Genomic DNA, 13,955 nt, shown 5'->3' on the forward strand with positions numbered 1-13,955 from the left:
AGTCTGTCTCCTGGAGTGAGTTAATCCCCATAGAGCCCCATGTTAAAATGTCCAACTTTACAGCTGCAATTCCTCCAGTGTCCACTAGAGTCTGTCCCCTTCAGTGACCCAGTCTCCTTAGAGCCCCATGTTAAAATGTCCAATTTTAGAGCTGCAGTTCCTCCAGTGTCCACTAGAGTCTGTCTCCTGCAGTGAGTCAGTTCCCGTTAGAGCCCCATGTTAAAATTTCCAATTTAAAAAATGCAGTTCCTCCAGTGTCCACTAGAGTCTGTCTCCTGCAGTGAGTCAGTCCCCATAGAGCCCAATGTTAAAATGGACAACTTTAGAGCTGCAGTTCCTCCAGTGTCCACGAGAATCTGTCTCCTGCAGTGAGTCAGTCCCTATAGAGCCCCATTTTAAAATGTCTAACTTTACAGCTGCAATTGCTCCAGTATCCGCTGGAGTCTGTCTCCTGCAGTGAGTCAGTCCCCATAGAGCCCCAAGTTAAAATGCACAACTTTACAGCTTCAGTTTCTCTAGTGTCCACTAGAGTCTGTCTCCTGCAGTGAGTCAGTCCCCATAGAGCCCCATGTTAAAATGGACAACTTTATAGCTGGAGTTCCTCCAGTTCCTCCAGTGTCCACTAGAGTCTGCCTGCTGCAGTGAGTCAGTCCCCATAGAGCTCTATGTTAAAATGGACAACTTTACAACTGCAGTTCCTCCAGTTCCTCCAGTGTCCACTAGAGTCTGTCTCCTGCAGTGAGTCAGTTCCCTCAGAGCCCAGTGTAAAAGTTTCCAACTAGAAAGTTGCAGTTCCTACAGTGTCCACTAGAGTCTGTCTCCTGCAATGAGTCAGTCCCCATAGAGCTCTATGTTAAAATGGACAACTTTACAGCTGCAGTTCCTCCATTGTCCACTGGAGTCTTTCTCTTGCAGTGACTCAGTCCCCATTGAGCCTTGTGTTAAAATGTCCAACTTTACAGCTGCAGTTCCTCCAGTGTCCACTAGAGTCTGTCTCCTGCAGTGAGTCAGTCCCCTTAGAGCCCCATGTTAAAATGTCCAACTTTCCAGCTGCAGTTCCTCCAGTGTCCACTAGAGTCTGTCTCCTGCAGTGAGTCAGTCCCCTTAGAGCCCCATGTTAAAATGTCCAACTTTCCAGCTGCAGTTCCTCCAGTGTCCACTAGAGTCTGTTTCCTTCAGTGACTCAGTCCCCTTAGAGCCCCATGTTAAAATGTCCAATTTTACAGCTGCAGTTCCTCCAGTGTCCACTAGAGTCTTTCTGCTGCAGTGAGTCAGTCCCCTTAGAGCCCCATGTTAAAATGTCCAACTTTACAGCTGCAGTTCCTCCAGTGTCCGCTAGAGTCTTTCTGCTGCAGTGAGTCAGTCCCCTTAGAGCCCCATGTTAAAATGTCCAACTTTACAGCTGCAGTTCCTCCAGTGTCCGCTAGAGTCTTTCTGCTGCAGTGAGTCAGTCCCCATAGAGCTCTATGTTAAAATGGACAACTTTACAGCTGCAGTTCCTCCAGTGTCCACTAGAGTCTGTCCCCCTCAGTGACTCAGTCTCCTTAGAGCCCCATGTTAAAATGTCCAACTAGAAAGTTGCAGTTCCTCCAGTGTCCACTAGAGTCTGTCTCCTGCAGTGAGTCAGTTCCCTTAGAGCCCCATGTTAAAATGTCTAACTTTACAACTGAAGTTCCTCCAGTGTCCACTAGAGTCTGTCTCCTGCAGTGAGTCAGTCTCCATAGAGCTCTATGTTAAAATGTCAAACTTTAAAGCTTCAGTTCCTCCAGTGTCCACTAGAGTCTGTCTCCTGCAATGAGTCAGTCCCCATAGAGCCCCATGTTAAAATGGACAATTTTACAACTGCAGTTCCTCCAGTGTCCACTAGAGTCTGTCTCCTGCAGTGAGTCAGTTAAAATTGCGGCGCTATGAGACTCTCTTTTTCTGTACAGAATTTGTTTCTCATCTGGACCTCATGAAGCCCAACAAGAAAAATTTCAGAAGAAAGCTGGACGTGTTTTCTTAAGTTCTCTTTCTGAAACTTTGATCCTGAGAGTTTTCCATCCCGGGAGCAGCAGTCGAGTAATCATGTGTAGCAGAGGAAATACTTGGCTGATCAGATATTTGGCAGCACATCAGAGACAGCCTGAGCGCTCTGCTGGATCCTCTCCAGTCTGAAAAATCTGAGGATTCTGCTCCGGATAATTGAGAGCAACGCCGTGGCTTATGGGTAATGAGAACAGGAGGTTACACAGAAGTCATGGAGGTCAACAAGACGTTTTACCATCAGAGGAGATAAAAGATGCAGCAGGTTTTAAACAGACAATAAAAGAGAGAGAGGAGTGAGCGCTCCTGTCAAACTTTAACTTCTCTCTGCTGCAGCCCTGCTGTAAAACAGGAGGAGGCTTTTCAAAATATGGAAATGACACCACAGAGTATCAAATGATCAGTACAAAGGACGACCACAGGGAGGAGGAGGAGGAGGAGGAGGAGGAAGTGTGTGTGTGTGTGACCTGGTCTGTTGCTTCCCCTGGTGGACAGTGTGTGTTGTTTTAAGTTGATGTAATAACCTGTTCAGCCTCTAGGTGGTGCAGTTGCATCTTCCTCTCAATATTTAACACTTAGATCTGTTCACATATCAATCTTTTTATTTATTGTTTTTGTTGTTGTCTTACTGAATGCTGTGTGTGTGTGTGTGTGTGTGTGTGTGTGTGTGTGTGTGTGTGTGTGTGTGTGTGTGTGTGTGTGTGTGTGTGTGTGTTGCTCTCACACTGCATCTTATCTCTCTGATCCTTCATGCAGCAGGACCATGCAAAACACGACCTGCAGCCGCCTCACATATTAAAATATATGTTAGACACACACACACACACACACACACACACACACACACACACACACACACACACACACACACACACACACACACACACACACACACACACACACACACACACACAGACCTCTCCTACCAGATGTTAACCCTTGAGTCTCTGGAGCTGCAGACTTGATGCGTCCTGGACATTTTAACTGATTCTGAATTTGCCCTTCAACGTTTTTCTTGTCACCTGTTTTACATTTTCATGTTGCAGATGTTTGAAACGAGGACGAGTGAACATCCACAAAGTTCACCTGCAGGAACCTTTTTATTTCAAAACCTTCCTGGAGGACTCGGCCGGTCGTCTTCAGTGTGCTGGAGTCGCTGAAGGTCTGTGAGCAGTTTAAAGTTTTAACGAGCAGACTCTTTTCCCTGAAGTGTTTGGATCTGACTCTGAAGATCGTCACCCTCTCATTGGTTGATTTCACATTTTCACAAACCAGCTGTTTTAAAATCCTCCGTGTGGTGTGGACCGGGTCTGACTTCAGACACATTAATGTTGCAACGTTTTTAAGTTTCTGTTCAAAGTTTTTCCTTTTGGTCCATAAAGAGTCTAAAAAGATGTAAGCTTTAATCAAATCAATAAAAAATGTTAAATTAAATTTCACGCCTCGTTAGAATTCAGCACGCTTAGAAACCTTTTCAACGGGCCGGGTGTCTTGGACGTGGTTCTTCAGGGTCCGGGCAGCGAGGTTCAGAAATAAAAGTCAGAGAACGTTCAACATCCAGGTTTATTTATTTCACATCAACACATTAAATTAACTTCAGCATGCTTAAAGATGATTTACGTGATTTACAGACGACACACGAACACAACATCTGAACGTTCAGATTTACAGACGACACACGAACACAACATCTGAACGTTCAGATTTACAGACGACACACGAACACAACATCTGAACGTTCAGATTTACAGACGACACACGAACACAACATCTGAGCGTGCAGATTTACAGACGACACACGAACACAACATCTGAGCGTTCAGATTTACAGACGACACTCGAACACAACATCTGATCTGATACTTCAGTCGGAGTTCAAACGGCGTTCAGATCGTCTTCACTCTGCGGCTCCTCGATGACGTCTCATGTTTATGCTTCTTCAAACTTTTTAAACTGAAGGCGCTTAGAAGTTTTAAAGGTCCCATATTCTTCTTCTTCTGGTTGTATCTGCTCTTTAGTGTGTTTTCTAAGTGTCCTGTGCATGTTTAGGAACATCTATGTGCAAAAATTTAAAGTCTGTGTAAACGCAGCTTCTCCTACGTCCTCCTGTTAGCTTTAGCATTAGCCGCTTCAGAGCCTTAGAGAGAGTCAGAAGCGAGCCGGAGCATGAAAACATGACAAACACTAACCCCCTCTTTAAACCGTTTATACTGGTTTATACTGGTTTATACTGGTTTAAACTGGTTTATACTGGTTTATATGGGTTGTGTGAACAGACTTTAGTAGGTACATAGATTAAATATAATATGACCTCTTTAAAGAAAGCTTCTGAAACGCTGAACGCCGCTTACACTAAACTTCACCCCGCCTCCGGAGCGTTCTGCGTCTTGCTCCTCCCTCATGTTCTTCTTCGTGGACCTGGCCGCCTCGTCACGTCGTGATGGAAGGTCGTCTCACGCTGTGAGGCGTGTGAACAGATTTAAAGATAAATCATTGGTTGAAAACGTGACGTGTCGTGTTCTCCTCACAGACGTCCCAACACGTCACCGACTTTTAGCTGCATCACGCCGCACATGCCACACGTTCTAAATATCACCGCAACGGATCAGTCTCACAATGCCATCTAGTGGTCGTTTAGAGTTTAGAGAGTGACCACCAGGGGGCGGCGCCCCCTCTCGTCTCGTCTCTCTCCGAATGCTCAGACAAAAAATCAAACGTATCGGAGACGACAAACAACAACAACAACAACAACAACAACATGCAGCATCGTCACGTTAGCTTCTGGTTTCTACTTTAGCTTCTTGTTTCTACGTTAGCTTCTTGTTTTCTACGTTAGCTTCTTGTTTTCTACGTTAGCTTCTGGATTCTACGTTAGCTTCTTGTTTTCTACGTTAGCTTCTTCTACTTCTCGGCCTGTTAGCATGCAGCAGGCTGAACACTGATTCACTGTCAGAGGTCAAAGGTCATCATGATCTACGATACTTTAGACACCGCGTGTTTGTTTTATTAACCCTTTGTTGGCTCTCTGATTTGTCAGCTGACCCTCCAATCAGAGAGCCCCCTCTCATAGCAACCGTTGCCGGGCTACATCCGGTGGTCGGGGAGTGACTCTAAGGCCACATGTCCACGTGGCGTCTTCTCAGAAAAGCGCTGCATGTCCATCCTGTCTCCATGACAACAGAGTCTGTTGTCATGGAGACAGAGAGCTGTGTGACGACACTGCGGCGCGAGGAGGAAGTGGGTACAAGACACGATCTGTAGAACGCACAGATACGGGAAAAAGAACGCCGCTGACGTCAACAACGGCGCCTTTCTGAAAAATGTAACGATAGCCGTCACTAAATGTTCTCCTCGCACGCCGTGCCGTCTCTGATCGATTAAATATGAATAAAACTCGATTAGACCTCGAGGTGTTTTTAACGGTTTAGAGCTTAAATCTAACCTAGCAACAGTAACCAGGAGGGCGGGGCTTAACAGAGGGTCAGGAATGAAGACCTGCCCGATGTACGTTGTTGTTTAAGACAGAACTTTAGATTTCTGATCAGCTTATACGACTTCTATTTTTGTTGCCGTGGTAACAAACAGGTATCGATATCGTGTATCGTGACGACCTCGCCGCAGACTTAAACTACGAGTCACAGTCACACACTAAATCTAAGATAAGAACTTTTGAGCCAATCAGTAGCACTCGTCACACTCGGCTCCAGGTGGACCCTCGGGGTCACGCTGAGGTCACAGGATGCTCTCGCGCTCCTCGCCAAAGGTGACGGTGTCGGAGGACACGGTGCAGATCTCGGGCGGGTCGCCGGGTTTCAGACCCCTCTTCAGGTGGACCACTCGCACGTTCTCGTTGTTGGGCCCGGGGCGGGTGGCGGTGGAGGAGGTGGTGGAGGTGCCCGAGCTCGGGGAGATGATGGCGTCGCTGGAGGAGGAGGAGGTCGGGTTGCAGGAGGAGGAGGTGGAGCCCTCTGCGGGTGGGCGGGGTCGGTTGCCGTGGATACCGTGCTGGGCGTTGGTGTTGTTGTTGAGCGTGACGTTGCTGGGCGTGCGGTTCAGGTTGAAGGACTTGGAGGATGGCCAGCTCTCCTCGGGCGAGCTGGCGAGCAGGCTGCATTGGTCCTCAGAGCAGATAGACATGCGGGCGACCGCCGGGTCCTGCAGGCCGCTGAGGCTGCTAGGAACGCTGCACTTCCTGGCCTGGCTCTCCTCGTCCAGCTGGATCAGGTTGGCCCGCTCCAGCTGGGACAGGTCCGCCTCCTCGTCCTGCAGCGAGTGGTTTGGTGAGCTCTCGTTGGAACGGACGCCCGAGTCAGACGAGTCCTTCTTGTCCAACATGGCGTCCGACAGGTAGTCCTTCCCCTTCAGAGCGAGCGAGCCGCCGGGCAGTTTGTGGTCGACCAGCTTCTTCCCGTCTTTGAGGAGCGGGGCGTTATCGGACTCTTCCGACTCCTCGTCGTCACTGGTCAGCTTCTGGTATCGCAGCCCGCCTGCCGCCTTCAGCTTCAGGTCCGCGGCGGCGCCCTGGAACAGCCCGCCCCTCTCCGCTGAGGTCTTGCGGGTCAGCAGGGACTTGGAGGATCCGTGCTCACCCTTCTCGTCCTCCTCGGTGATTGGATCCAGAGCGTCCCCGTTGGAGGCGAAGTCCGTGTTGTCTGCCGGCGGTTTCCCGCTGCTCCTCTTATTGTACGACTTGGACGCATCCTGCTCGCCGCCGTCTTTGTTCTTGTCCTCTGATGATGATGTCATGAACTGACCCGGCTGTGGTTGGACGGGCCGCTCCCCGCCGCCGCCGCCCATCTCCAGCTGAGCCATCTGGGCGATGTACTCCTGGTAGGCGTTGCGGTACTCGGACTGCTGCTTGTCGGTCAGCTTGCCGATGTCGTTGGACGACTCCTGAGAGTTCAGGCTGGTCATGCTGGCAGTCCTGTGAGCGCCACCCTGAGGACACGCCCACAACAGCAGCAGTTAGTTTACTGTCAGTTAAATTCACCTGTGGCCCCTCACCTGTCGCCCCTCACCTGTGTCACCCCTCACCTGTCGCCCCTCACCTGTGTCACCCCTCACCTGTCGCCCCTCACCTGTGTCACCCCTCACCTGTGTCACCCCTCACATGTCGCCCCTCACCTGTGTCGCCCCTCACCTGTCGCCCCTCACCTGTCGTTTCTCACCTGTGTCACCCCTCACCTGTGTCACCCCTCACCTGTGTCGCCCCTCACCTGTTACCCCTCACCTGTCGCCCCTCACCTGTGTCACCCCTCACATGTCGCCCCTCACCTGTGTCGCCCCTCACCTGTCACCCCTCACCTGTCGCCCCTCACCTGTGTCGCCCCTCACCTGTCGCCCCTCACCTGTGTCGCCCCTCACCTGTCACCCCTCACCTGTGGCCCCTCACATGTCACCACTCACCTGTTACCCCTCACCTGTCGCCCCTCACCTGTGTCGCCCCTCACCTGTGTCACCCCACATCTGTGTCGCCCCTCACCTGTGTCACCCCTCACCTGTCTCCCCTCACCTGTCGCTCCTCACCTGTGGCCCCTCACCTGTTTCCCCTCACCTGTCGCCCCTCACCTGTCACCCCTCACCTGTGGCCCCTCACCTGTGGCCCCTCACCTGTGTCACTCCTCACCTGTGTCACCCCTCACCTGTCGTTCCTCATCTGTGTCGCCCCTCACCTGTGTCGCCCCTCACCTGTCGCCCCTCACCTGTGTCGCCCCTCACCTGTCACCCCTCACCTGTGCCACCCCTCACCTGTCGCCCCTCACCTGTCACCCCTCACCTGTGTCGCCCCTCACCTGTCGCCCCTCACCTGTGTCACCCCTCACCTGTTGCCCCTCACCTGTGCCACCCCTCACCTGTTGCCCCTCACCTGTGCCACCACTCACCTGTTACCCCTCACCTGTCGCCCCTCACCTGTGTCGCCCCTCACCTGTGTCACCCCACATCTGTGTCGCCCCTCACCTGTGTCACCCCTCACCTGTCTCCCCTCACCTGTCGCTCCTCACCTGTGGCCCCTCACCTGTTTCCCCTCACCTGTCGCCCCTCACCTGTCACCCCTCACCTGTGGCCCCTCACCTGTGGCCCCTCACCTGTGTCACTCCTCACCTGTGTCACCCCTCACCTGTCATTCCTCATCTGTGTCGCCCCTCACCTGTGTCGCCCCTCACCTGTCGCCCCTCACCTGTGTCGCCCCTCACCTGTCGCCCCTCACCTGTGCCACCCCTCACCTGTTGCCCCTCACCTGTGCCACCCCTCACCTGTTGCCCCTCACCTGTCGCCCCTCACCTGTGCCACCCCTCACCTGTTGCCCCTCACCTGTGCCACCCCTCACCTGTTGCCCCTCACCTGTCGCCCCTCACCCTTTGCCAGATTTGACTAAAAGTCGTGGTTTGATTACCATCCACGGCATGTTGCCATGACGTGCCGGCTCGTCCAATCCCACGTTGCTCAGCTCCTCGAAGCTCAGGTTGAAACTGTACATCGGGGAAGCGTCCGTGTTGGCGGCGCCGGCGTGGGGCGGAGCCACGGCTCGCCTTCCTGCCTCAGTGTGACGGCCCACCACGCTGCCTTGCTCACTGGCAGCTTCCTCCTGCAGCACCTGACTCTCGATGATCCGCATGTCCAGAACCTGCAGGAGGTGAAGCGTGTTAGCTCGTTAGCACGTTAGCATGCTAGCTCCTACAGCTGGACGTGTTGGCGGCGTGTACTGACCGTGGCTCTGAACAGCTGCCAGTCTCCAAAGTTCATGCTCATCTCCTTCTTCAGCTCGTCGATGTTACACTGAGACAACACTCTGCCGTTCACGTTCGCCTAGAAAACAACAACACGTGTGATATCATGACCTTTACCGGCGTCCTGACCTGCGTCCTGACCTGCGTCCTGACCGGCATCCTGCGTGTGTGTGCAGTTCACTCACCTTCCTGATGGTGGCGCTGTAATGTCCCATCATGCTCTGGTCGATGCCTTCGATCTGCCGCACGCGTTCACAAACGGACTCTGTCGTCATGGAGCTGAGGAGGATGGCGGGAACGCCGGACACCACGGAGGCGGAGCCCTGAACACAAACAGTCTCAGTTTTGACCTCCACAACGAAACAACGAAACACGTTTTATATTTCAGAGGAAACCTCGCCAAGCAGACGCCGGCGTTAGTGACGTGTTTATTCTGGAGGTCAGAGAGACGAATAATCACAAAGTAAATATAACGTTATTAAAGTTAGCCAGTTAGCCAGTTAGCCAGTTAGCAGGATTTAACGTCTGAAAGAAACGACTTTCAATCTGTGGACTGAAACTCGTTCAGAGACCTTTTCTAAATGTGGACGACATTAAAACACGTTTTATATCTCAGGATCAGGCATAACAAACAGGTGAGGGGCGACAGGTGAGGGGTGACACAGGTGAGGGGCGACAGGTGAGGGGAGACAGGTGAGGGGCGACAGGTGAGGGGCGACAGGTGAGGGGTGACACAGGTGAGGGGCGACAGGTGAGGGGAGACAGGTGAGGGGCGACAGGTGAGGGGTGACACAGGTGAGGGGTGACACAGGTGAGGGGCGACAGGTGAGGGGCGACAGGTGAGGGGAGACAGGTGAGGGGTGACACAGGGAGGGGTGACACAGGTGAGGGGAGACAGGTGAGGGGCGACAGGTGAGGGGAGACAGGTGAGGGGCGACAGGTGAGGGGTGACAGGTGAGGGGAGACAGGTGAGGGGCGACAGGTGAGGGGTGACACAGGGAGGGGTGACACAGGTGAGGGGAGACAGGTGAGGGGCGACAGGTGAGGGGAGACAGGTGAGGGGCGACAGGTGAGGGGTGACAGGTGAGGGGTGACACAGGTGAGGGGAGACAGGTGAGGGGAGACAGGTGAGGGGCGACAGGTGAGGGGAGACAGGTGAGGGGCGACAGGTGAGGGGTGACACAGGGAGGGGTGACACAGGTGAGGGGAGACAGGTGAGGGGTGACACAGGTGGGAGGAGACAGGTAGCTCAGTGAGACAGAGGAAGATTTCTACTTTACTGAAGCTACAGGCTAATTCAGGCAGGCAAGGTGCATGCTGGGAGTTGTAGTGGGCCGAGCACTTCAGAGGGAGTTAGGCTATAAAGTGGGAATGTACAGGAAGGAGTCAGGAGAGAGGGAAGGAAGGAAGGAAGGAGGTTAAGTTAGGGAGAGTTCAATACCTGCTTCCTTTTTAAAGATGAAACCTTATACTGCAGACAGACAGACAGACAGACAGACAAGCAGACAGACAGAGAGGCAGACAGACAGAGAGACAGACAGACAGGTAGACAAGCAGACAGGTGAGGAATGATGCACAGCTGGAGAGAAACATCTGGAGAACAACAGGTGACTGACGGGCAGGAAGAGACAGGAGAAGGTTTTGATCTTCATGATCTCAGGTTCAACAGAAGAAACCAGAAAGGACACTTTTTAAAACATTACTGACAAGTTTCAAAAACCACAGAAGAAGAAGAAGAGGAAGGAGAAGAAGAAGAAGAAGAGGAGGAACTAGAAGGAGAAGAAGAGGAAGAAGAGGAACGAGAAGAAGAAGAGCGGAGCGTCATCTTGTTGTTGAAAACAGCAGAAGAAGAAAAACAGTTATAAACTAAAAGCTGAAGGTTAGTTAAACTCTCGAGGATACGGAGGCTCGTTGGTGCCAGAAAAAAGTGAAGAAGAAAAAAAGACATCCAAACGTTTCCGATCAACCTCCGAGCATCAGACGGACGCCCCCCCCCCCCCCTCTGGTTTCTACTCGCTGTCCTGTCTCTCCAATAGTTGAGAAGCTCAATTGATTGGTTCTGTTTAGTCTTTCTAAATAAAATACAACATGTGATAATAACAGATCATGAGTTCTGAACCCTCCATGAGCTCAGGTTCAGGTGTGTTTCGTACTCACAGGTGCCACGGCGTCCCGGCTGAAGGAGTTTTTGCGAGGTGGGCGTGGATGGAGGTGTGATGTGTAGGAAGTGGTCACGAGTGGGCGGGGCAGCTGGTAAAGGTGATGGGGGAAATATGGCTGAAGGAGGGGGAGGGGCAGAAAATCAAAATAATGTTTATGGAGATGATTCAACGTGCAACAAGAAGGAGGAGGAGTCAACGTAAGAGATGAGACAGTGAATCTCTGAATGTTCAACTTTACAGCTGCAGTTCCTCCAGTGTCCACTAGAGTCTGTCTCCTGCAGTGAGTCAGTCCTCATAGAGCTCTATGTTAAAATGTCTAACTTTACAGCTGCAGTTCCTCCAGTGTCCACTAGAGTCTGTCTCCTGCAGTGAGTCAGTCCTCATAGAGCTCCATGTTAAAATGTCTAACTTTACAGCTGCAGTTCCTCCAGTGTCCACTAGAGTCTGTCTCCTGCAGCAAGTCAGTCTCCATAGAGCTCTATGTTAAAATGACCAGGTGCTACAAGGAGGGGAGTGAAGCTTTAAATTAATCTGCTTTCTGATTGGTTGGTTTAAGGACAGCAGATATTCACTGTAAACCCAAAAACAACATAAACACAAATGAAAAAAGGTGAAACTGAACCAGGTGAGCAGCCAGGCGATGACATCACAACCTTACCAACCAGGTGAGTCCACGGCAACTCGTGTGAGACTGAATGTGAACTTTAGACAAACCCTGTCTACCTGTACCTGTCAGTTTGAATGACATCATCAGCCTGTGGGCGGGGCCTGTACTCACCCTGTTGTAGAAGGGGTGCTGCGGTCCGGCCATGCCGCTGTAGTAGCTGCTGTGAGGCTGTGGGGAGACCACACCCCCTCCTGGTTGGTTGAACGGTCCGCTGAAGGAGGCGGATGGAGAGCACGCCGACGACACCTGAGAGTACATGGAGGTGGGGCGGGGCTGAGCCTCCTGCATTGCGAGGGGCGGGTACGTAACCCCGCCTATATTCATCTGCTCCCGAGCAGCTCGGACGTCTGGATGAGCGAGAGGCGAAGAGTCGTGTTAGTGACATCATGAGTTTAAAGCTGTCATAAACACACCTGCCACAGGTGTTTGTGTTACTGTACTTTAACCCTCATGCATCATTATGGACATTTTAATCCATTTGGTCAAATGTTTCCTCTTCATCTGTCCATCATTTTGTCTGTTAGTGCATATGGAACACATTTTATGTAAGAAAGACTCTCTTGACACATTTTGGAATGAATATTTTATTTTTTTAATAGATCAATAGAAGACTGAGAAACATGTTTACTACCCTCTGAAGTCAATAAGGACAAAAAATGTCCACTTCCAAAAAACTGCTATAAAAATAGAACAGATTGATATTTTTTTCTAATAAAAAGTAATTATCAGGAATTTAACCCTTAACCCAGTTATGATTCTGGCATTTAAAGGGTTACATTCCTGATAATTATTCAATAGTTGATAGTTTTGAGCAGGGCTGAAGTTGTTTAAGAGATTTATGAAAAAAATATCAATCTGTTCTATTTTTATATCAGTTTTTGTAAATTGGACATTTTTGCCCTCCAATGTCCAAACAGGGAACTACATTTTAAATCTGATGCTACACAAAAACTAACAATGCATCAAAGTCAATATTTTGGATAATCTTTGACATATCCAAGACTGATTTTAAAAAAATCCCCCAGCCACCAAATATTTGTTAAATGGAAAACAATAAAAAGTTTAGGCAGGGCTGAAGTTGTTTAAGAGATTTATGCAGAAAAAAGTAGAAAAAAATATCAATCTGTTCTATTTTTATATCAGTTTTTTGGAAGTGGACATTTTTGTCCTTATGGACTTCAGAGGGTAGTGAATTAAATGCCTGAGGGTTAATAACGCTGCGTCTGAATCTGTTTGTTGAACTTGTTGTTTAAATCCTGCTTTGATCCTCCCATAAGGACAGTAATCATATCTATAGAGGTTCTAGTTGTGAGAGTTTTTACCCGCTATGATCTCCCTGAGTTTGGGGTCCAGGTTGACGGTGCAGGGCAGGAACGTGCGGATGTCTCTGGCGGTCAGGACGGGCGTTCTGGACGACAGGAAGACCTCGAAGCTGCGGACGTCCCCGTCGATCTCGAGCAGCGGCTCCACGTCTTTGGTGGTTGGGATGTTCTTGGACACTCTGAGAGAGGAAACAGACGAGTCTCTACCATGTTTAGACTGCAGTACCCGTTTTAACCACTAGGGGTCAGAGTTACATACTGCTCCTTTAACAATGAGTGTGTGGCGTCCTACCTCTCGTAGATGGTCTTCAGCGTGGCCTGGTCCGGGACTCCGTCGGTCTCCTCCAGGTACAGGATGAGCCAGGACGTCCTGTAGGGCCACTGCTCCGTCAGGTTGATCCAGGACGCCAGGCGGTCCCAGTTAAAGCTGATCTGATTGGCTCGCAGCAGACGACCTGATTGGACAAACAGTCTGTTTACTTCCTGTTTCTTGTTCTGTGATCGTTGACTCTGTGCTCGATGTGTCAGGTCTGTTTATTGATGCCCTAAATGGACGATCAGACCTGTGACAGAGACGATGTTGAGCAGCCTCCTCATGGTCTGCGGGCTGATGTCATTGAACCAATCCTCCGTCACCATCAGCTTCGTCAGGTCAAACGACATCTGACGGGTCACGGAGCGCTGCACCTGCCGCCGCCGGTACGTGTCCTGAAAGAGAAGGTCACGTCAACGATCCAACAACGATCGACTAAAACAAGACGCTGTCATAAAATCACATGATCACATCTAGTGGTGGGCGATATAACGATCTTAGATCATGAAGGATTTTAACTTGCTAACGATCTGCCAAATCAGAGAGATCGTAGAACCGGGTTAATGTGTTTATTTTATCATGCTGCGACACAGACGCGTCTCCCCCTCTTTTGCTCCGCAGCGGTGAAAACTAAACTTTAGAAAACTTTAGAAAAGTAAACTCCGCAAAAACAACTCCATCCCGTTTATATGCAACTGTTCTGATATTTTTCCAAACCGACACGCTGTGAGCAACAGT

General features: G+C 50.6%; 1 protein-coding gene across 5 annotated transcripts in view; it reads right to left on the reverse strand.

The window, feature by feature from the left end:
* Positions 1-3,570: 3,570 nt before the first annotated feature.
* kidins220b (kinase D-interacting substrate 220b) overlaps positions 3,571-13,955 on the reverse strand; it is a 28,726-nt gene continuing 18,341 nt past the window's right edge. For 2 of the 5 annotated variants that reach the window (XM_065963549.1, XM_065963550.1), the window contains exons 21-30: positions 13,468-13,612; positions 13,197-13,359; positions 12,905-13,083; positions 11,694-11,929; positions 10,911-11,030; positions 10,195-10,224; positions 8,939-9,076; positions 8,734-8,832; positions 8,420-8,650; positions 3,571-6,963 (exon numbers count right to left, since the gene is read on the reverse strand). In XM_065963549.1, the coding sequence (XP_065819621.1) occupies positions 5,758-6,963; positions 8,420-8,650; positions 8,734-8,832; positions 8,939-9,076; positions 10,195-10,224; positions 10,911-11,030; positions 11,694-11,929; positions 12,905-13,083; positions 13,197-13,359; positions 13,468-13,612 (2,547 nt within the window). In that variant the 3' untranslated portion in view covers positions 3,571-5,757. The remainder of the gene's footprint in view (positions 6,964-8,419; positions 8,651-8,733; positions 8,833-8,938; positions 9,077-10,194; positions 10,225-10,910; positions 11,031-11,693; positions 11,930-12,904; positions 13,084-13,196; positions 13,360-13,467; positions 13,613-13,955) is intronic. The other 3 variants (XM_065963552.1, XM_065963551.1, XM_065963553.1) reach the window with 3 other exon arrangements.

This window comes from Labrus bergylta, chromosome 15 (assembly GCF_963930695.1).
Source record: "Labrus bergylta chromosome 15, fLabBer1.1, whole genome shotgun sequence".
NCBI lineage: Eukaryota > Metazoa > Chordata > Actinopteri > Labriformes > Labridae > Labrus > Labrus bergylta.